The 21,975-nt window shown below is 38.1% G+C and overlaps 2 protein-coding genes across 2 annotated transcripts; one reads left to right on the plus strand and one right to left on the minus strand.

Moving 5' to 3' along the window:
- The first annotated feature begins 4,299 nt into the window (after nt 1-4,299).
- On the plus strand, nt 4,300-5,331 carry LOC129758335 (leucine-rich repeat protein SHOC-2-like). The gene has a single exon (XM_055755835.1). The coding sequence runs from the start codon at nt 4,300-4,302 to the stop codon at nt 5,329-5,331; it is 1,032 nt and encodes a 343-aa protein (XP_055611810.1).
- Nucleotides 5,332-18,002: 12,671 nt separating this feature from the next.
- LOC129758340 (uncharacterized protein K02A2.6-like) lies at nt 18,003-19,295 on the minus strand. The gene has a single exon (XM_055755848.1). It carries the CDS (start codon nt 19,293-19,295, stop codon nt 18,003-18,005), a length of 1,293 nt encoding a protein of 430 aa, XP_055611823.1.
- Nucleotides 19,296-21,975: the final 2,680 nt, after the last annotated feature.

Raw genomic sequence — 21,975 nt, forward strand, 5'->3', positions numbered from 1 at the left:
GTTTCCAGTCCCTCACTGGTCATATACTGTAGTTGACGATTACGGAAGTAACACTCCACCACCCTACAGATATATACCGGAATCCTCATACGAATGAGCGACGACGCAAACGCTGCCCAACTGACGCTGTTGAAGGCGTTCTTCACGCCAAAGGTGTCCTATCCTCCTCTTCAGTCTGGCTTCGTCTGCCCCTTCGATGACACGTCGAATGGCATCCACCGTACTGCGGCCTTTCTGAAAACCAAACTGTTTGTTGGATAGACCGTTCGCACCTTCGGTGTAGAGCTGTATCCTGCTCTGGACCACCTTCTTTAGCACCTTTCCAGCAGTATCCTGGAGACATATCGAAGACCAATCGCTGCCGCTTCCACACGTCTGGGAAGGCCCTCTCATCCACATATTGTTGCAGTGATGACCGGAACATTTCGGGATGCTCCATGAGCGCGGCCTTCACTGTAACGGTAGAGTGCCATCCGGACCCTTGTTGCTTTGTTCAACTGGAGGGACTTGGCAATGTCCTGTAGAGCCGTAGAGCCCTTCCAGCATACCTCCAGCAGCGCTACGATGTCGAATTCATTGGAGAGTACGTGGGTACTGCCATGAAATTTAGAGATCGGCAGTTCAATGTTCCAAGTTTTCAATCGCTGGTCAATCGCGGTACATAGACGCTGCACATAAACAAAAATTATTGACGTGGCCAGGCTTGGTAGGTGTCTTCCATAGTGTCACAGTTTCGTAACGCAACATTCTGGCAATTTTTTAAATTTGTGCCCTCATAGCGTTGTCGTTAGTCGTGATTCTACGTTAGAACGGACATTTATAAATATGTTTATGAATTAAGTCACAGATAAGGTATTTAATTATAGTTTTTTTATTGATTGATCTATTGCTCCTCTCGGGAGTCAACAGCCGGACAAACTTTTCTAGCAATAACAGTTATCAGCACGAATCTGGAGTCCTTCCGAGATGCTTCTTCCTGGGCCCATTGGCAATCGATCGGGTTGCCAGCGATGGCTATGAACGGCAGTTTTTGCTGCACGACCTGGATCCACAAATCTACGGTCTGCAGTCTGTTCTCGGTAAGATCCAAAAACCGTATTTTTGGCATGGTAATTTGCTGCAGTGCTTCTACATCAGTGAGTTGATTTTTTTTAAGGTTCAACGATTCCAGCGATGGAAAGTCCAATGGTTTCTCGACGATGATCTGGGTGATAAGGTTGTTTTCGAAACTGATAAACTCCAGGGTGTTAAAAATGATGAACCAATCCATGTGCAGAACTCGGAACCGGTTGCTTCCCATGTACAAATTTCGAATGTGAGTAATAGAAGAGCAGTTACTTGGTAGGGTTGTAAATAAATTGTCGCTCAAACTGAGTCGATTTAATTTTGGAAGATTCCACCTTACTAGATCAATATCAGAAAGATTTAAATTGACCAAATACAAGTGCTCCAGAAACTCGTTAGAAATTGATGAGCATTCAAAGTCTCGTGATACTGCATTAAGTTTCAAGGTTGGAATTTGTACATCGTTGAAATCACTCAGTCGTACCGTTGCTGTGTCAACGTTTTCTAAATCTAAAGACTCCAAATTTTTCAGAACATGCAGGTTTTCGGGTAACATTTCAACGGAAACATTACTCAGTCGAATTCTTTTGATGTTTTTATACTCGCTTCTGGCTAGAACAAACTTTTCCAGAGTACTGTTGACGACGCCCAACTCTGATATCGTTGTCGGTAGATAAAAAGTTGTCATGAAGCAATTGTTTATTTTCAATACTTCAAGCTCCCTGGTCAGCAATTCAAACAACTCCGGAGAGGTTTGAACGATTGTCATTTGGTGGAGTTCTATGCGGTAAACATCAACAACTGTAAGTTTTGGCCACTTAAACGATGGACTCATCCAATCGATCATAATCATTTCGCATCCCAGGAACTTCCATCGAGGACAAATGACGATGCTACCGATGGTTGCAGAAATCAGGAGCGCTGTAACTCTGTAAAAGAGAGCATGTTTTTTTTTAATAATTCAAACTTTTTGCTTATCGATATGCAAAATGTTACGAGAATTTGTGAAATCTTTTTAAATTAAAATTATAACAAACTTTTGCGATGCGCACAGTACTGTTGTTTTAAGGATTCTTGTATCTCTATTCCTATAGAACTTACACAAATCGAAAATGTGTTTTAATTGTTAACACCATTGTGAATCAACAACTTCCTGGATGTATCAGTACTTAGGTTCGGAACAAACACTTAAATGGCGAATGCAAAAATTAGCCTCAATCAGAAGGTTATTAGAGCTTCTGTACAATCAATTCCTCGTTAGATGGATTCGTTCAGAATTATTTGGAATTGTTAAAATGATGTTCTTACAATAATATTTTGCTTTCCATTCATTATTTTGTCACATCTGTCATTTTTACAATTTTTGTAATTTTTGTAATTTATGTCATTTTTGTTATTTTTGTCATTTTTGTCATTTTTGTAATTCTTGTCTTATTTGTCATTTTCCCATTTTTATAATTTTTGTCATTTTTGTCATTTTTGTCATTTTTGTCATTTTTGTCATTTTTGTCATTTTTGTCATTTTTGTCATTTTTGGCATTTTTGTCAGTTTTGCCATTTTTATCATTTTTGTCATTGTTGTCATTTTTGTCATTTTTGTCATTTTTGTCATTTTTGTCATTTTTGTCATTTTTGTCATTTTTGTCATTTTTGTCATTTTTGTCATTTTTGTCATTTTTGTCATTTTTGTCATTTTTGTCATTTTTGTCATTTTTGTCATTTTTGTCATTTTTGTCATTTTTGTCATTTTTGTCATTTTTGTCATTTTTGTCATTTTTGTCATTTTTGTCATTTTTGTCATTTTTGTCATTTTTGTCATTTTTGTCATTTTTGTCATTTTTGTCATTTTTGTCATTTTTGTCATTTTTGTCATTTTTGTCATTTTTGTCATTTTTGTCATTTTTGTCATTTTTGTCATTTTTGTCATTTTTGTCATTTTTGTCATTTTTGTCATTTTTGTCATTTTTGTCATTTTTGTCATTTTTGTCATTTTTGTCATTTTTGTCATTTTTGTCATTTTTGTCATTTTTGTCATTTTTGTCATTTTTGTCATTTTTGTCATTTTTGTCATTTTTGTCATTTTTGTCATTTTTGTCATTTTTGTCATTTTTGTCATTTTTGTCATTTTTGTCATTTTTGTCATTTTTGTCATTTTTGTCATTTTTGTCATTTTTGTCATTTTTGTCATTTTTGTCATTTTTGTCATTTTTGTCATTTTTGTCATTTTTGTCATTTTTGTCATTTTTGTCATTTTTGTCATTTTTGTCATTTTTGTCATTTTTGTCATTTTTGTCATTTTTGTCATTTTTGTCATTTTTGTCATTTTTGTCACTTTTGAAATTTTTGTCATTTTCGTAATTTTTCTCATTTTTGTTTTTTTTTTGCTGTGTTAAATGTTGGCAATTTTGTTTTCGGATCATTTTTTAAGATTTTTATATTTAATTCTATAAATCGAAATGCATTGGAGACATTATGAATTTATAAGAAAGCCTTTTGGAACGAAAAGTACTCCCAAAATGTTTCAAGGAGTGATGGGGAAGCGTTAGCACATTGCATTGGTTGATATGTATAAAGCTCTAGTAATTGCTTTTGCTATTTTCGAGCAGTTTTGTGAGTCAAATACTTCGAATGGCATGTATATTTTTAATTCGGAGCTGGTTGAAAGAAAATGTTCTACTCTGCTTTTTCATATCTAATTGAGCAAATGCTTTCAAATTTTGCCATTTTAAATTTCGAGCTAAGTAACAGCTATCGAAGCAATTGCTATTTTCTTATTCATACCACCAATTTACTTCGTCCAAAAGCTAGATCTCCGTGGAATTGAAAAGCCCTGAAAATAGCTTCCCGAATGAAGGAAATCGATGATGGTTGTGTCTCATTATTGGTTAAATGGGTTGATTTGGGTGGAAAATTGTCGTTAAATTAACCTTTAAATGCCGCTAAAACTTGATTCTGGACCATTTGACTGGAATTTTTCTACATTGATTGCTATTTAATAGCCCATTTCCGAACTTCGACTGACAACAATCCAGGTTAAGTTTCAAGGGTTTAAAAGGTTTTAGTTTCATTCTCCTATAGAATGATGTATTTGCTGCAAGCCATTGTTCTGTACGATTTAACATTAAGAAAAAGATTTTATGAGTTCTAACAGTGATTTCTTCAGTTTTTAGGGTCAATATATTACTGGTAACTCAAGTTAGCTCCATAATCGTAGTGTGTAAGTCTTACAAACACATGGGATGTGGAACAATCGCTCTCAGAAGCATATCTCCGAGATTTCGTTGGCCGTCGAACGTGCCAGAGTCCAACAAAGTGATTGAACTGGCAAATCTAACCATTCCTGAACCATCGCAAAATCTTTTCGACCTGTTGGCTTCCAAAGGAGATGGATTTTTTCTCACTAACGTAACGACAGAGAAAATTTATATTTCTGCTAACAGTAAGGTGCTGCTGATTTCAAAGGGAGATGTATCGGATTTTGTTATTCCAAACGATGTGGATATGAGCTTGGAAGAGCTTTACATTTCAAATGTCCCTTTGAAAAGGCTACCCCAAAATTTGGTAGCTCTCGATAAATTGCAATACTTGAGTTTAAACAATTTAATGTTGAAAATATTGGACTTATCGATTTTCTCAGGATTGAAGATTTCCGCTATAGACATTAACGGAATGGGATCAAAAGTGATGTGTTCAGTGAATGCAAAACTGGATAATCTAACCGAATTCAGCATAAGAAATTCCAGCTTGAGCGTGGACTTCACACAATTTGCAGCACCATTATTGAAGCCCTTCGATCTTGGATCCAACAAATTGCGTAGCATACCGAAAAGTTTAGCAATTTTCAAGAGTAATATCACCAACCTTTTCATCTCCAACAATGAACTCAAACAGCTTGAGATGGACTTTTTCCTAGGTTTCAACAACCTTTGGCTGCTTTACGCCACCTCCTGCAGTATTAGCAAAATCGTTGTTAAAAAGTTAAAAGCGCTGCCTAAGCTGGAGACACTAAATCTGGAAAACAATCAACTTACTGAGATCGTCGCCCTTTCGAAAGTGGCTCTGCCTAATCTAAGTGTTATAACTCTAAAAAGAAACCTGATCAAGAAGTTTCGAACGGTGCCTCAGTGGCCCAAGTTGCAGTTTGTTCACCTTCAGGACAATCCCATCGATTGTGGATGGGCACGGGCCAGTGGAGCCTTAAAAACTAACTGGACGTCGCAGCCGCACTTCGGAATCAGCGTTGGAATGTGTTCTGTGTCCCGTTAGAAGAATGCACTTGAGGAAACGAAATTTTCCCTCGGTGAAAATAGGACAAATGCGTACCAGCTGATTGAGACTTCTGCTTATAAAAATTCTAATGGAACGATAATGCTGATGATGAATAAGGTGTTAAAGTGGATTGGAACTTCTGTGTTCGAAGATGTATCACAATGCCTTAAGATGACTCAAGAAAAAGCTCATGGAAATGCCTTGCAGCGAATTGACCTATGAAAATCGGTTGGATTGAGACTTCTTGCTAGAAAAAAATACGTTTTCATTGGTTGAGATATCGGATACTGAAAAAAGCGGTGGAATGAAACTTCATTGAATTCAAATGTGTTGCAGAGGGTTCAGACTTCATATTATTGAATTATTTTACACTCTGGACTGAGACTTTGATTGTTCAAAATGTGGAACACTGGTACACGGTGTGCCAAAATACGTTATTAAAAATAAAAAATGACCACCAAAACGGCACTCGAGATTCGAAAGATATAGTATTCAGGCATCTATCCTGAAAATTTGAAAATGTTTCATCGGGCTTTTTTTGAATTTTGAGCGACTTTAAATTTTAAGTCAATTTGCATTAGATTTCCAATGGAGTTTTTCGATCTTATGTTCTATGACCATGGATTTTTCTGACTACATATATTTTATGACAATCACCCAGTTGAATGACTTTATAGAAAATTTCATGCCCGACAACTTTGTGGAAGACTAGAAAAAGATTTAAGTTGATCCTGAAAAGTTATTGGCAATTTTCTAAAACTTTATTAGAGTGATTTAAATTTTTGCATGTTTCTTAGATTTTTTTCAATTCCGCTTTACTAAAAAGCGAATATCTTTCCAGGCGTAGTTTGAATCGTTTTTGGGTCTTCGACCATTTTTTTCGTGTTTAAAATGTGCTTAGTCGAACAAGGTAAATAGCGTAATATTGGCTGTAAAATAGTCATTTTTGATTACCTTCTTGGATTCAACAATAAAAATAAACGATATTTTTTATTTAAAATTTAAAATCAACACAGATGGCCACTGCTATAGTCCACTACAGCATTTAAGAGATGATCATAGTACAACTTCGATGTATCGAGGGTTTGATATCGTTTCCACGTTTCTGAAAAATCATGATGAACACTCTCCGAGGCTTGCTCTCCGAATACACCCAGCACCCGGTGTATTCGCAAAAATCTTTTACATGGAATCGTAGAATGTGGAATTTGGAAGAGTTTGGCAGTTTAAGGTTCTCCCACACTGTTGAAAACTCATCAATGAGTGATGTGTACTGGGAATCTTAGTTTTCCTTAAAGCATGCCTTGTTAATCTCCTGGAACAGCTTCAGTGCCTGCGATATCGGTATTTTTATAGTTTTAAGTGTTTTCTTTTTATTTATCTATTTTACTTACCTTTAAATGTTCTTGCACATCAAAATGACCTTCAAGCACATCTGAGGAATCCATTAGATTATGGCAAGCTTTTCCTGTGAAACCAAACGTTTGTTGAAGATGCCTCACTACTGCCTTTGCAGTCCACAGTTCTGCTAGCCTTGGATTCGTTGCTGCAACTGCCTTAAACAAGGCATTCACGATTCCGAGAGTTAAGTGCAAAGACGGTGGGGGAGCGGCAGTTAATATTTGCTGATCGTCAGATCCTTTGAAGAGCGGCTCGTGAACACAGCATGAAAATCTCTTAGCAGATTTACAGTTGGCTTCTTTCCATTGCTGTGCGTTTTTCTTGATTGTCCCCAAAGTCCTCAAGTTTTCGTTACGTGTCATCAAATATTGCTTACTGACATCGCAATATGGGCACGGATGTGTTGACGAATGAGCCATTAGGCCCGTTATAATATTTATGACTTTTAACACGTTCGTCGCCACGGCACCCATATTTGGGTGACGGGTGTATTTCCTGGGGAGCCCCGTCACATCAAAAAGCGTGTGACGCTCTCTTACTTGAGTTTACCGCTCAGCTTCGCCACAAGTTTCAAATATGGGAGTTCTTCCTCTTTGCTTTCTCTCTCTGAAAATTTCTTTGGGCCCGGCTAGTAAAACTACCAAAATGAGCGTGGCGACGAACGTGTTAAATCTCCTGCAACATATCCATCGATGTCTTGCAACTGTAGCGCGTTCCACATTGGAGCAATATCCTCATATTTTTCTTCCAGTTTTGGGGGAAGAGCAAGAATCAAAAGCCTAACAGTTGATTTAATAATTTGACGTTATTATACCATGAGCCTAAAGTTCATAACTATTTCTAAAATACCTTCAAACACTGCCATCCTTGAAACATTCAGCTTTGGACTGCTGATTTATTCTTCATCAGTCATATTTCACGAGTCTCGAATCTTTTTAATAATTTCTTTTTCATCGACGCAGTATACTACAGGTACTTCTTTGACGCTTTCGTTTCCTCCCATATCACCCATCTTCTTGATTTCGAAGAAATCCTTTAATTGCCAGTTATATGAGCCTAACTTTTCTTTAAGATTAAGCTCACAATTTATACCGATTTTAAGAAAGTTTCGTGTAATACTAAGGGTTTTCCTCACGCTTAAGTTATTGTCAACTTTCATTTCGAACACATTCTGGGCAGATACAGGAGTAGACAACTTTATCGAAGACCCAAAAACGATTCAAACTACGCCTGGAAAGATATTCGCTTTTTAGTAAAGCGGAATTGAAAAAAAAACTTAAGAAACATGGAAAAATTGAAATCAGTCTAATAAAGTTTTAGAAAATTGCCAATAACTTTTCAGGATCAACTCAAATCTTTTTCTAGTCTTCCACAAAGTTGTCGGGCATGAAATTTTCTATAAGCCATTGAACTGAGTGATTGTCATTAAATATGTGTAGTCAGAAAAATCCATGGTCATAGAACATAAGATCGAAAAACTCCATTGGAAATCTAATGCAAATTGACTTAAAATTTAAAGTCGCTCAAAATTAAAAAAAAGCCCGATGAAACATTTCCAAATTTTCAGGATTGATGCCTGAATACTATATCTTTCGAATCTCGAGTGCCGTTTTGGTGGTCATTTTTTATTTTTAATAACGTATTTTGGCACACCGCGATGGTTGGACTCCTGTACTTTAAAAAGTTTATCTGATGAATTGAGACTTCAGCTACTTAAATAATTTCTGACTTCTGCTTATCAAATGGTCCAAACTATCATCATTGTCAAATTTTATTAAATTTTTAAAATTGTCAAAATTGTCAAAATTGTCAAAATTGTTTGAATTATCAAAATTGACAAAATTGACAAAATTGACAAAATTGACAAAATTGACAAAATTGACAAAATTGACAAAATTGACAAAATTGACAAAATTGTCAAAATTGTCAAAATTGTCAAAATTATCAAAATTATCAAAATTGTCAAAATTGTCAAAATTGTAAAATTTGACAAATTTGTCAAAATTTTCAAAATTGTCAAAATTGTCAAAATTGTCAAAATTGTCAAAATTGAAAAAATTGTCAAAATTGTCAAAATTGTCAAAATTGTCAAAATTGTCAAAATTGTCAAAATTGAAAAAATTGTCAAAATTGTCAAAATTGTCAAAATTGTCAAAATTGTCAAAATTGTCAAAATTGTCAAAATTGTCAAAATTGTCAAAATTGTCAAAATTGTCAAAATTGTCAAAATTGTCAAAATTGTCAAAATTGTCAAAATTGTCAAAATTGTCAAAATTGTCAAAATTGTCAAAATTGTCAAAATTGTCAAAATTGTCAAAATTGTCAAAATTGTCAAAATTGTCAAAATTGTCAAAATTGTCAAAATTGTCAAAATTGTCAAAATTGTCAAAATTGTCAAAATTGTCAAAATTGTCAAAATTGTCAAAATACTCAAAATTGTCAAAATTGTAAAAATTGTCAAAATTGTCAAAATTGTCAAAATTGTCGAAATTGTTAAAATTGTCAAAATTGCCAAAATTGTCAAAATTGTCAAAATTGTCAAAATTGTCAAAATTGTCAAAATTGTCAAAATTATCAAAATTGTCAAAATTGTCAAAATTGTCAAAATTGTCAAAATTGTCAAAATTGTCAAAATTGTCAAAATTGTCAAAATTGTCAAAATTGTCAAAATTGTCAAAATTGTCAAAATTGTCAAAATTGTCAAAATTGTCAAAATTGTCAAAATTGTCAAAATTGTCAAAATTGTCAAAATTGTCAAAATTGTCAAAATTGTCAAAATTGTCAAAATTGTCAAAATTGTCAAAATTGTCAAAATTGTCAAAATTGTCAAAATTGTCAAAATTGTCAAAATTGTCAAAATTGTCAAAATTGTCAAAATTGTCAAAATTGTCAAAATTGTCAAAATTGTCAAAATTGTCAAAATTGTCAAAATTGTCAAAATTGTCAAAATTGTCAAAATTGTCAAAATTGTCAAAATTGTCATAATTGTCAAAATTTTCAAAAATGTATTTTTCTTTTAATTTTATTTAAAGACCCTTTGCGTCAAAATTGTCAAAATTTGTCAAAATTGTCATAATTGTCAAAATTTTCAAAAATTTATTTTTCTTTTAATTTTATTTAAAAACCGTTTGCGTCCAAATTGTCAAAATTGCCAGAATTGCCAAAATTGTCAAAATTGTCAAAATTATCAAAGTTATCAAAATTGTCAAAATTGTCGAAATTTTCAAAATTATCGAAATTTTTAGTCATTTCAGGTAGAACCATGCATTGAAATCCGATAATCGCATTTTAATATCAGTGGAAAATAGTCGTTTGTTGAAAATAGTAATGCTAATTTATTTAAAATTAGCATTTCTAAACAACAAAGTGCAAAACATATTTTGCGTCGGGCTCGAAACGATGCATTTTCTTAAATCGTTTGTTTTGTAAGTTTTTAATTTTCAGTTTTTCTGAGCTCTAATCATAGCACTGTTTTTTCTAGCTGGTCCCACCTGCTGGCAACACTGGTGCCGGCTAAAATTCTAGTCTGCGTGTCCTACAAACACCGAGGATGTGGAACCATAGAACTGGATTGGATATCATCTGGCTTTCGTTGGCCGGCAAACACTCCAGAGGGAAACAAATTGGTTGAACTGGCAAACGTTACCATACTGGAACCATCACAACCTTTATTCGACCTGTTGGCGTCCAAAAGCAAAGAAATATTCTTGACAAACGTAACGAGCGAAAAAGTTTTTATTTCAGCAAAGTCCACGTTTCAGAGCATTGCGGAGAGCAAAATCATGGAGCTGACCATTCCAAACAATGTTGAGATGAACTTGGGAAAATTAACTATTACAAACGTCCCTCTAACGGGACTGCCGAAAAATTTTAACAATCTAAAAAAACTACAATCTCTTTTCTTAAAAAACTCGATGTTGAAAACGCTGGACTTGTCGAGTTTGGTTGGATCGAAGATACAAGAGTTGCACATTCAAGAGATGAAGTTCCCGGTCACTGCTTCAAGTATTTCCACATTGGATAATCTGGTAGCACTAACCGTGCGAAAGTCGCATTTCAATTTAGATTTCAAAAGACTATCGCTGCCAGCAATAAACACCATCGATCTGGGGTACAACAAACTGCGTACCATTCCGAGCAGTTTGACAAGTACTAATAAAAGTATCCGGAACATCTTCTTCTCCAACAACGAATTACAACTGCTGCAAATGGACCTCTTCACCGGATTTGACAGCCTGTTGCAGCTTGACGTGTCCTATAACAGCATCAGTCAAGTTGCACTAAAAAAACAAACATCGTTAGTCAAACTGGAAACACTGAATCTGAGCTACAATCGCATGACGGACATCAGCACCTTATCGAAATTGACCGCGCCAAATCTTAGAGTACTGTCGCTCAAAGGAAATCTGCTTAAAACACTGCAATCGATGACGGTATCCAAGCAGTGGCCCAACTTGCGGTTCGTTTACCTCCAGGAAAATCCCATCGATTGTGGGTGGGCCCGAGCTAATGGGGTCCTGGCTTCAACCTGGATGTCCAAACCGCACATCCAAACCGATAAAGGGATATGCGGTTCCTAGAAGGTTTCATGAACCCGCGGCTTACCTCAGCTTGAAGTACGGAAACCAGTTGAAAAATTTGAACTTCTTAACCCTTAAGTGTTGTCGTGAAGGTCATTCGTGGCCGCCGACCTCCCAACGTAATTGGTTTTCTGTCAGGTAGAAATTAAAATAAAATCGAAGGTAAAACAGTAAAAATACGTGTCAAATCAGCCGTAAATATAGTTGGTTTTAACCCTTCAAGGCAGTTAAAATGTGCCTCAAGTGATGTGAGAAACGAAATGTGTGAAAATCTACTACCTGATCTGAAGGCTGAGTCAACCATGCATTGATATTTTTCCTAGCATGAGATACTGTAGATTCAAATGATGACAAAAATGACAGAAGGATCAAAATGACAAAAATCTGAGATCCCATTCCCATCTCATTCCCATCTCATTCCCATCCCATTCCCATCCCATTCCCATCCCATTCCCATCCCATTCCCATCCCATTCCCATCCCATTCCCATCCCATTCCCATCCCATTCCCATCCCATTCCCATCCCATTCCCATCCCATTCCCATCCCATTCCCATCCCATTCCCATCCCATTCCCATCCCATTCCCATCCCATTCCCATCCCATTCCCATCCCATTCCCATCCCATTCCCATCCCATTCCCATCCCATTCCCATCCCATTCCCATCCCATTCCCATCCCATTCCCATCCCATTCCCATCCCATTCCCATCCCATTCCCATCCCATTCCCATCCCAATCCCATCCCATTCCCATCCCATTCCCATCCCATTCCCATCCCATTCCCATCCCATTCCCATCCCATTCCCATCCCATTCCCATCCCATTCCCATCCCATTCCCATCCCATTCCCATCCCATTCCCATCCCATTCCCATCCCATTCCCATCCCATTCCCATCCCATTCCCATCCCATTCCCATCCCATTCCCGTCCCATTCCCATCCCATTCCCATCCCATTCCCATCCCATTCCCATCCCATTCCCATCCCATTCCCATCCCATTCCCATCCCATTCCCATCCCATTCCCATCCCATTCCCATCCCATTCCCATCCCATTCCCATCCCATTCCCATCCCATTCCCATCCCATTCCCATCCCATTCCCATCCCATTCCCATCCCATTCCCATCCCATTCCCATCCCAATCCCATCCCATTCCCATCCCATTCCCATCCCATTCCCATCCCATTCCCATCCCATTCCCATCCCATTCCCATCCCATTCCCATCCCATTCCCATCCCATTCCCATCCCATTCCCATCCCATTCCCATCCCATTCCCATCCCATTCCCATCCCATTCCCATCCCATTCCCATCCCATTCCCATCCCATTCCCGTCCCATTCCCATCCCATTCCCATCCCATTCCCATCCCATTCCCATCCCATTCCCATCCCATTCCCATCCCATTCCCATCCCATTCCCATCCCATTCCCATCCCATTCCCATCCCATTCCCATCCCATTCCCATCCCATTCCCATCCCATTCCCATCCCATTCCCATCCCATTCCCATCCCATTCCCATCCCATTCCCATCCCATTCCCATCCCATTCCCATCCCATTCCCATCCCATTCCCATCCCATTCCCATCCCATTCCCATCCCATTCCCATCCCATTCCCATCCCATTCCCATCCCATTCCCATCCCATTTCCATCCCAATCTCTTCTCATTCCCATCCCATTTCCATCCCATTCTCATCCCATTACCATCCCAATCTCATCTCATTCCCATCCCATTCCCATCCTATTCCCATCCCATTCCCATCCCATTCCCATCCCATTCCCATCCCATTCCCATCCCATTTCCATCCCAATCTCTTCTCATTCCCATCCCATTTCCGTTCCATTCTCATCCCATTACCATCCCAATCTCATCTCATTCCCATCCCATTCCCATCCTATTCCCATCCCATTCCCATCCCATTCCCATCCCATTCCCATTCCCATCCCATTCCCATCCCATTCCCATCCCATTCCCATCCCATTCCCATCCCATTCCCATCCCATTCCCATCCCAATCCCATCTCATCCCTATCCCATTCTCATCCCATTCTCATCCCATTCCCATCCCATTCCCATCCCATTCCCATCCCATTTCCTTGCCATTTCTATCCCAATTCCATCCCAATCTCTTCTCATTCCCATCCCATTTCCATCCCATTCTCATCCCATTTCCATCCCAATCTCATCTCATTCCAATCCCATTCCCATCCCATTCCAATCCCATTCCCATTCCAATCCCATCTCATTCCAATCTCATTCCCATCCCAATCCCATTTCATTTTCATCCCGTTCACGCTCCTACACGCTCCTATTTTTAACTCAAAATTAAGTAGTTTTGGTTCAAAACAGCACTTCAGTTGCAGCCCTCAACTTTGAGTTCGACTGTGCAATCGCAAAAACTGAATTCTGACTGCCATACTCAAACCTAAGTTCGACAGCCGAACTGCAATTTGAACTTTCTCCATGCACTTATTCGTAGCTACTCAAAATGCAGTTCGGCAAAAATGGTACGAATGGGATTAGTTTTGTGTTCGCTGTTCGAACTCTGTTTTGAACTATCGCAAGGAGAAAAAGGGTACTTAACTTCAAGTTTATAGAATCGAACTATCTTTTGAACCCCGATCATACTTCATATTGAGTTTTAAATAAGAGGCGTGTTGTGGAAAAATGCGCCTTAAAGTATGCAATGGTTTCAGGGCAGTAATCATTTTGTGGAAATTTCTTTGTGTGATACTTACAAACTGTGAAATGAGAACGAATATGGTAAAAAATAGTCACCAGACCTTTTATTTTCAGATTTAAATAGATTTTTGCCTAGGGTCATGTAGGATACAGATGAATTGTGGAAGAATTGAATAGCTCAAAATAATGGGGTAAAGATTTTGATCAATAAACACATCCAATTGAATGTTCTTTTACAAGAACGGTTATAGAAACGGTTAGGAAAGAAAGAGATGAAGAGTCAGTCGATTGACGAATTTTGGCGTTAACTGATGAGGGTGCATCAAACAAATTGCTAATGGCCGGAAGATTCAATCGATGAATCCGACACCCGGTCAGGCACCCTGAATTAGGGATCAAGTCTCCTTAAGTAAAGGATCAATTCCTTGTAGCTTCAAAAATAGGACTTTTTTAAGTCTCACGAAAATGCTTCTAGTTTAACTACTTTTTTTTTTTTGTTTTTTTATAGGAGTTTAACCCGTTAGGGTCATTCTTCCTCGCTTTAGTAGTTTAACTAAGAGTTGATGAATCATAAACTTGAAATTACACGCTATCAGAAAATGCAAAAGACGGTGAGTTGCCAAGTTTTGTCAAAAAGGTGTGATGAATATGAGACAAGGGGATCAAGTATTCCTATTCTCTCCTAAGGATCGCGATGTTGTTTTTTTTTTGGACCGTGGAGAAATGTAAACCAAAAAACAACGAAATTCAGCATTCTATATCTTAGAATTCAAGGGATTAAAAGTAACACATTTAGTATCTTTGAGCCACCGAAAGTGTTGTGTTAAATTTTGAAGAGTTTCATGATTAATTTTATATCATTTGAGTTGAGTTGAGACATATCGCTGAGAGTAGCTGATTCGCAGAAATGAAAAAACGAAAATTCCCATACTTGGTCCGCAATTTGTAAATAAATAGCTTTTTCGATTATAAGCAGTGGCGATCTAGTTCTCCACGAGTTTAGCTCTAACTTCCGTCATTGGCGATGGGCGATGATCAATGTGACCCCAAAGAATCAAATTCTAAACAAAGACTAAATCGATTTTCAAATCAAATTTTAAGTAGTCTAATAATTTTCTGCAACCGATAACAGAAAAAATAATCGAGAAATATTGATACAAAAATTTACCAATCTTACCCCGGATTATGGTACCACCATTAAAAGATAATTATACGACAGTTCAAAGTGGGAACCAAGTTCAGGGGCCCATATTAACCATACATTTACAACCTGGGTAACCAACTAATGATGTATAGAAAAACATCGCTCTTTGAAAGCTATTCGAACTAATATTGAGTCCAAATGGCAGTCGTATGGATTGCAAATGTCATGATTTAACAACCGAAACAACCAAAAATAACCACTTGAAGGCTGTATAAACTGACGATGTCCAGGTAATTTCGCAGCTATTGTCAACTAGCGGTTTTTAAAGAGTAGGTGCTCTCGTAATTTTTTTATTTATTTTTTTTAAGCAAAAACCTCTGTTTTTTTCTCCCACACAGTCGATTAGCAGACGGTTAATAGTTTTCAGCTCAGTAAAACTGAAACGATACGTCAGTTATAATTTTTTGTTTCCCAAAGGTCATTAGCTGAGTGTGATTTATAGCAACGTATTATTCGTTTGAAATAAACAGATACCAGTACAACAAATAGATAACGATTTAACAAGTCATCGAGCAATGTGTCTCCTGAAAGCTTATTTTCTGTGAGTTGATCAAGGATGTAGTCCCAAAAGAAGTGTCAAACGTTTTCATTCTCGTCTGTTCATTGCAGATGGTCATTTTTGCTTATATCAAGAGTGACTCAGGCTGAGATAATTTTGTGTAAATCAGACAAACACAAGGGATGCGGAACTATTTCCGCCGTATGGGTATCCTCGAGATTTCGTTGGCCGTTGAACACCTCGGAGGAAAACAAACTAGTCGAGTTGAAGAATCTCACCATTGTTGAACCGACTCAAAACCTTTTCGACTATTTGGCCTCCAAAAGCTTTGAAATTTACCTCACCAACATAACGACGGCGAAAATTTTTATCGCCTTCAAAACCAAGTTAATGGTGATTTCAGGATGTAAAACGATGGAGCTGATTATACCGAACAACGTGGAGATGAATTTGGAAAAGCTTCACATTCAGAATGTTCCTCTGGCAAAGCTACCAACTATGATGTCCGTTTTAAAAAAATTAAAAATTCTTGAATTAGAAAATTTAATGCTAAAAACCCTGGACTTGTCAAGTTTTTCGGGATCGGGGATTCAGGATGTCAGCTTCATCGAGATGGAATCAGTGCTCCTGAGTTCGACAGATTTAAAATTAAATAATCTTTCATCACTGACCATCAGAAACTCCAATCTGGGAGTAGATTTCAACCGGCTAGTAGCACCGGCTTTGAACGCTCTTGATCTTGGATACAACCAACTGGGCAACATACCGAGAAGTTTAGCTAGTGTCAACAAAAATATCAGCAATATCATCATCTCCAATAACAATATACAACTACTGCAAATGGACCTCTTTATAGGTTTCAACCAACTTTCAACATTTCTTGCCTCTGACAACTTTATCAGCCAAATCGTCGTGAGTAAGCTGGAATCGCTGCCGGAGCTGGCCACACTGTATCTGGAAAACAATCGTCTGACCGAGATCGGTTCCCTATCGAAGGTGGCGCTGCCAAATTTGTTTGCCCTTTCGCTTAAAGGCAATCGGATTAAATCCTTGCAATGGATGCCGCAGTGGGCTAAATTGCGCTTTGTAAACCTTCGGGAAAATCCCATCGACTGCCGGTGGGCCTGGGCTAGTGGCGTGGTGATGTCTGACTGGCGATGGAAGCCGTATGTTCAAATCGACAGAACGATTTGTCCGGCGTCTTAGGAGGGAATTGATTTCCTTGGGAGATCGGATAATCTATATATATAAAAATGAATTTCTGTCTGTCTGTCTGTCTGTCTGTCTGTCTGTCTGTTCCCTATAGACTCGAAAACTACTGAACCGATTTGCGTGGAACTTGGCAGGTGGGGGTATTGGAGGCAGGGGAAGGTTCCTATTATGGTTTGAGACCCCTCCCTCTCTCATGAAGGGAGGGAGGGGCCTCTCAAACAAAAGTCAATTTTTTGCATAACTCGAAAACCCATCAAGCAAATGGTATCAAATTTGACATGGAGTGGTATTTGGGAACGAGGAGTATTTCTATGAATATTAGATACCCCTGCCTCCTCTCAGTGGGGTGATAGGAAGGGGGGAGGGGGGCTACCTTACAATTTTTCATATAACTCGAAAACTAATCAAGATATTGGAACCAAATTTGGCACGGGAAGGTATTTGGATTCGATAAATATTTCAATGATTATTTGAGACCCCTCCCTCTTTCCAGTTAAAAGGGGGAGGGGCCTTTTTCATAATCTTTTACATAACTCAAAAACCAATAAAGCAAATGGAATCAAATTTGGCATGGGAAAGAATTTGGGTACTGTGGTAACCGGTGCTATACGCTCGGAAGCCAGACTTAGAATGCGGAGGTGGTACAGATGTTGCACTTACCAGACTGTGTGTGGGATGATCAGCGATAGCGTACGTGTGAGCGTGGGAGTAGAATATCAGTATGTACTTACGCAGTGTTACTCTACCACATCCCCCTTTCTCTGAAGAAAGAATAATAAGTTATTATTGACTGTTTAATAAAAGTTATATTTAGTTTTATTCTTCAAACTTATTATGTTTTAAAGTTATGATAATGATTGTCAACTAGTTACAAAATATATTTCTGTTATAAGTTAATTTATTTAAGATATCTTTGTTGGACTCGAAGAGATCGACGAAGTTCTGGAACTCCAGTTTTATCTGGCAAAGGACTGCAATGACTATCAGTTTCCTGATCGTACGAGGGGCCTTCTATCTTTTTCAAGTGTGACACGTTTCTGTCATACGTTTTACCTAAATCAAACATACAATTCGTTTAGACATTATTTACCTATTCATTTCAATTGCATTACCTGTTTCCAATGATTTAACTTGAACATTCGATCCTTTACGCTCTTCAACTTCGAACTTCTCTTTCAAAAAGTTCGTGGAGAGTTTATTCTGTGGATGGAGATCCTTCATCAGTACAATATCTCCTTTTTCTAATGAATTTGTCTTAGATCTTCGTCTCAAGTCTTCCGATTCTTTCCCTTTGAATTTTTGAAATCGGTCTCGATCAGCAAAGTCTGTGCTTGGGGGTGATGTTTCAATATCTCCGATATCAGGTAATTTGTATCGTAATTTTCTGTTTTGAAGTAACTCGCTTGGTGCTTTTCCGGTAACTGTGTGGGGCGTGTTGTTGAACATTTGCAAATACTGTTGTAATTCTGATTTCCAATCACCATATAGAGCATTGGCGATTTTCATTCTCTTCAGAAGTGAACGATTTTGCCGTTCCACTTCTCCATTGGCCTGTGGCCAATATGGTGTTGTATGATTCAAGTGGATTTTCGTGTTATTGCAAAATTCGTGAAACTCTGAAGAAATGAACTGCTTCGCATTATCTAAGGTTATCGTTTGAGGAAGTCCCCAGTATTTGAACATTTTTTCGAGCCGTTTGATAGTTTCTCGAGCGGTTATGACTGTCATTATCTCGATTTCTACATAGCGGCTATAATAGTCGACAACAACTAGGATATATTCGCCCGTTGGCATTGGCCCCAGATAATCGAGTGCGATATCTACCCATGGTTTGCTAGGTAAAGGTCGACGATGCATTGGTTCAGGAGGACCAGGAATTTGAATAAGACGACATCCTTCACATTTCTCGCACCACATAACAACATCCTTGTCGATATTAGGCCACCAGCATCGATCTCTTAGTCTCCTTTTCATACTTGATTGCCCAGGATGGCCTTCGTGTGCAAGGCTAAGCATACGGTTACGCAATGCTGTAGGAATCACAAGTTTCGATCCTCGCATGAGCAGATTGTTTGCGTAAGAGAGTTCATCTTGAAATGGAGCATATGCTTTAACCTTCTCATTTTTCCAATCAGATTGAGTTATGGCACTTTGAACCGATTGTAACTCCCCGTCGTTTTCAGTAGCTTTTTTTACTTCAGTGATGTCCATAGCCACTGACTCTTGAATAGCTCTTATGACAATTTCCGTTCCATTATCTAAATTTTCTTCTGTAGACGACTCGATGTTACTCAGCAGTGATAATGTTTGAACCATATTCCTACGAATGAAGACTTCTGATTCTTCGTTCCAGGATTCGTCTTTAATGTGACTAGCCATACGCGAAAGAGGATCTGCAATATTTGTTTTGCCTTTTCTGTAGACCACTTTGAATCTAAAAGCTTGTAGTCGAAGTATCCATCTTTCGATACGCGCAGTTGGGCGTGACTTTTCCGAGAAAAGGAATTCCAGGGGTCGATGGTCAGTTTCAAGAACGAATGAAATACCCAAAAGGTAATTTCTGAACCTTTCTACTGCCCAAATTATTCCAAGAGCCTCTTGTTCAATTGGAGGGTAACGTTGCTCGGTTATCGATAAACTACGCGACGCGTAGCTAATAACTCGAGGTTGCTGATTTTTTATTTGGATCAGAACTGCTCCAAGGCCAACTCCTGAAGCGTCAGTAACCAGCAAGGTGTAGTCGTTGGGGTCGTAGTACCCCAGATGTTCAATTGATCCAATTCGTTGTTTCAAAATGCCAAAAGCCTGGTTGTGCGCTGCATCCCAGCAAAACGACGAAGAATCTTTCAACAACTCACGTAAGACATGACTTTCGTTCGCTAAGTTTGGTATGAATCTTGATACGTAAGTTACCAGTCCGAGAAAACTACGCAATTCCTCTTTGGTTTTTGGCTGTCGGCAGTGAAGAAGAGATTTAATTTTATTTTCCGCCGGGAGATCACCATGTTCGTCAAACTTATGTCCAAGAAATTCGATTTTTCGTTGTTTGAACTTGCATTTACTTATGTTCAACAGGATATCAAAAGACTTCAGCACGGTCAGTGTCTTCTGAACAGCTTGATCATGTTCTTTTTCAGTTCGACCCCAGATAAATATATCATCGATGAAAACCACAGTGTTATTGCAACCTGATAAAATACTCTCCATCAAGTTTTGAAAAAACTCAGGTGCATAGTTGACTCCAAATAATAACCTGGTATAACGGAAAAGACCCCAATTCGTTATGAACGTTGTTATTTCTCTACTCTCTTCTGCCAGTTCAACTTGGTGAAATGCTTGTTTAATATCAAGAATACTGAAGAATTTAGCTCCATTAAAATTTGCCACTAAGTCCTCAAAAACTGGCAATGGATGATTCAATCTTTGGATTGCTTTATTTGCTCGCCGCATATCTACGCATAATCTGAGTTCTCCGTTATCTTTTAAAATGGGAACTAACGGTGAAACCCATGTTGAAGGTTTTGTTACTCGTTCAATGATTTCCATTTCAAGAAGCTCATCTATTTTCAATTTAACTTTCTCCAACAAGGGAATAGGGCAACGTCGCAGAGGTTGAATAACTGGGGTAATACTTCTGTCTATAGGGAGGGCCAACTTAAAGTTTTTAATTTTTGGAAACGGTTTCGTTGTACAGACACTGTTAATCCCGAATTTTCTTGTACTAGGTAGTCCAATCTGAAGTACTCCAAGTGTTTGTGCTGTTTCCTTGCCGAGAAGAGCTTGTTGTCCATTTTCTATGACGTAAAAAGTTGTTTCTGTTGAGATTGTTTCAGAGCCATCCTCCACTTGTAATTTTGCATCAAAAACTGTCTTCAATTTCAGAGGTACTCTACCATAAGCCAAAAAAGTTTTCGTATTATCAAATCGTTCATCTTGTATTTTAACACCGTTGTGTTTCATGTACTCCCATGTCTTATCGTCAATTAAATTATAAACAGAACCAGAATCGATTAACATGTCTATTTCAACACCTCCTATTCTACATGACAGCATCACATCATCATCATTTTCTATACGATACACGGAATACGTTTCAGTTATTGGCTCATGTTCATCAGTTTCCACATTTCTTACGTTCTTGAAACGTTTAGTGTTGGGCTGGTAGGTAAAATCGCTCGAGTTAGAAAAGTTTCTTTTAAAACCAAATCTGTTACGGTTTTCAGCACTATTACTCGGTTGACTTTTGCACATAAATTTGTAATGACCATAATTAGAACATCGGTAACATTGAAGGTTGTAAGCAGGACAATCTTTTGGGTTGTCGTGTCTCATCTTTCCACATCCAGAACATTTAGCTCTGTAGGCGGTTTTACCAGTATCTTTGTATCTCGGAATGCCATTTTTATTTACGGTGAGCTGATATACTTCAGTTTTGGAAGGAGGTTTGGAATTCATTTGGGAAACTTGATATTTGATTGCTTGATGAGACACGATAGTTCTTATAACTTGATCCATTGTTAAATCCGCCTTCTCAAGCAATTTGCGTCTGATGTCTTCCGGGGCATGTTTTATAATTTTATCAATAATAGCGATTTGTTTGCTTTCCATTTCGGTTTTACCAAAGTTACAAGTTTCAGCTTTTTGTTGAACACGGGGTATAAAATTCTCAATGGTTTCATCAATATCCATTGTCATGTCCCAAAACTCAGACCTTTCAAAACACTCGTGATGTTTTGGAGAAAAATGTTCTTCCAATTTTTGTTTGGCCTCTTGGTATGGATCAGCACCGTTTGCAAGGGTATCATCAATACCTGGTAAAGCATAATAAACGGCCTGTAACTCTATGCCACCCATAGCTAACAGTTGAGCTTTACGACTTAAACCTTCGGTGATATTAGTAGCAACCATCACATTTTCGAACCAGCGTATCCACGAGGTCCATGCCTTTTTTATTCCAGAAGCCGGCAGATGCGTAAATTTGAACTGTGGCAAATTGTAAGAGCCAGGACTAAAAATAGGTCGGAACGGAGTCACCATCATTTCTGCTGAATCGTTCGCC

This window comes from Uranotaenia lowii, chromosome 1 (genome assembly GCF_029784155.1).
Source record: "Uranotaenia lowii strain MFRU-FL chromosome 1, ASM2978415v1, whole genome shotgun sequence".
NCBI classification, from domain to species: domain Eukaryota; kingdom Metazoa; phylum Arthropoda; class Insecta; order Diptera; family Culicidae; genus Uranotaenia; species Uranotaenia lowii.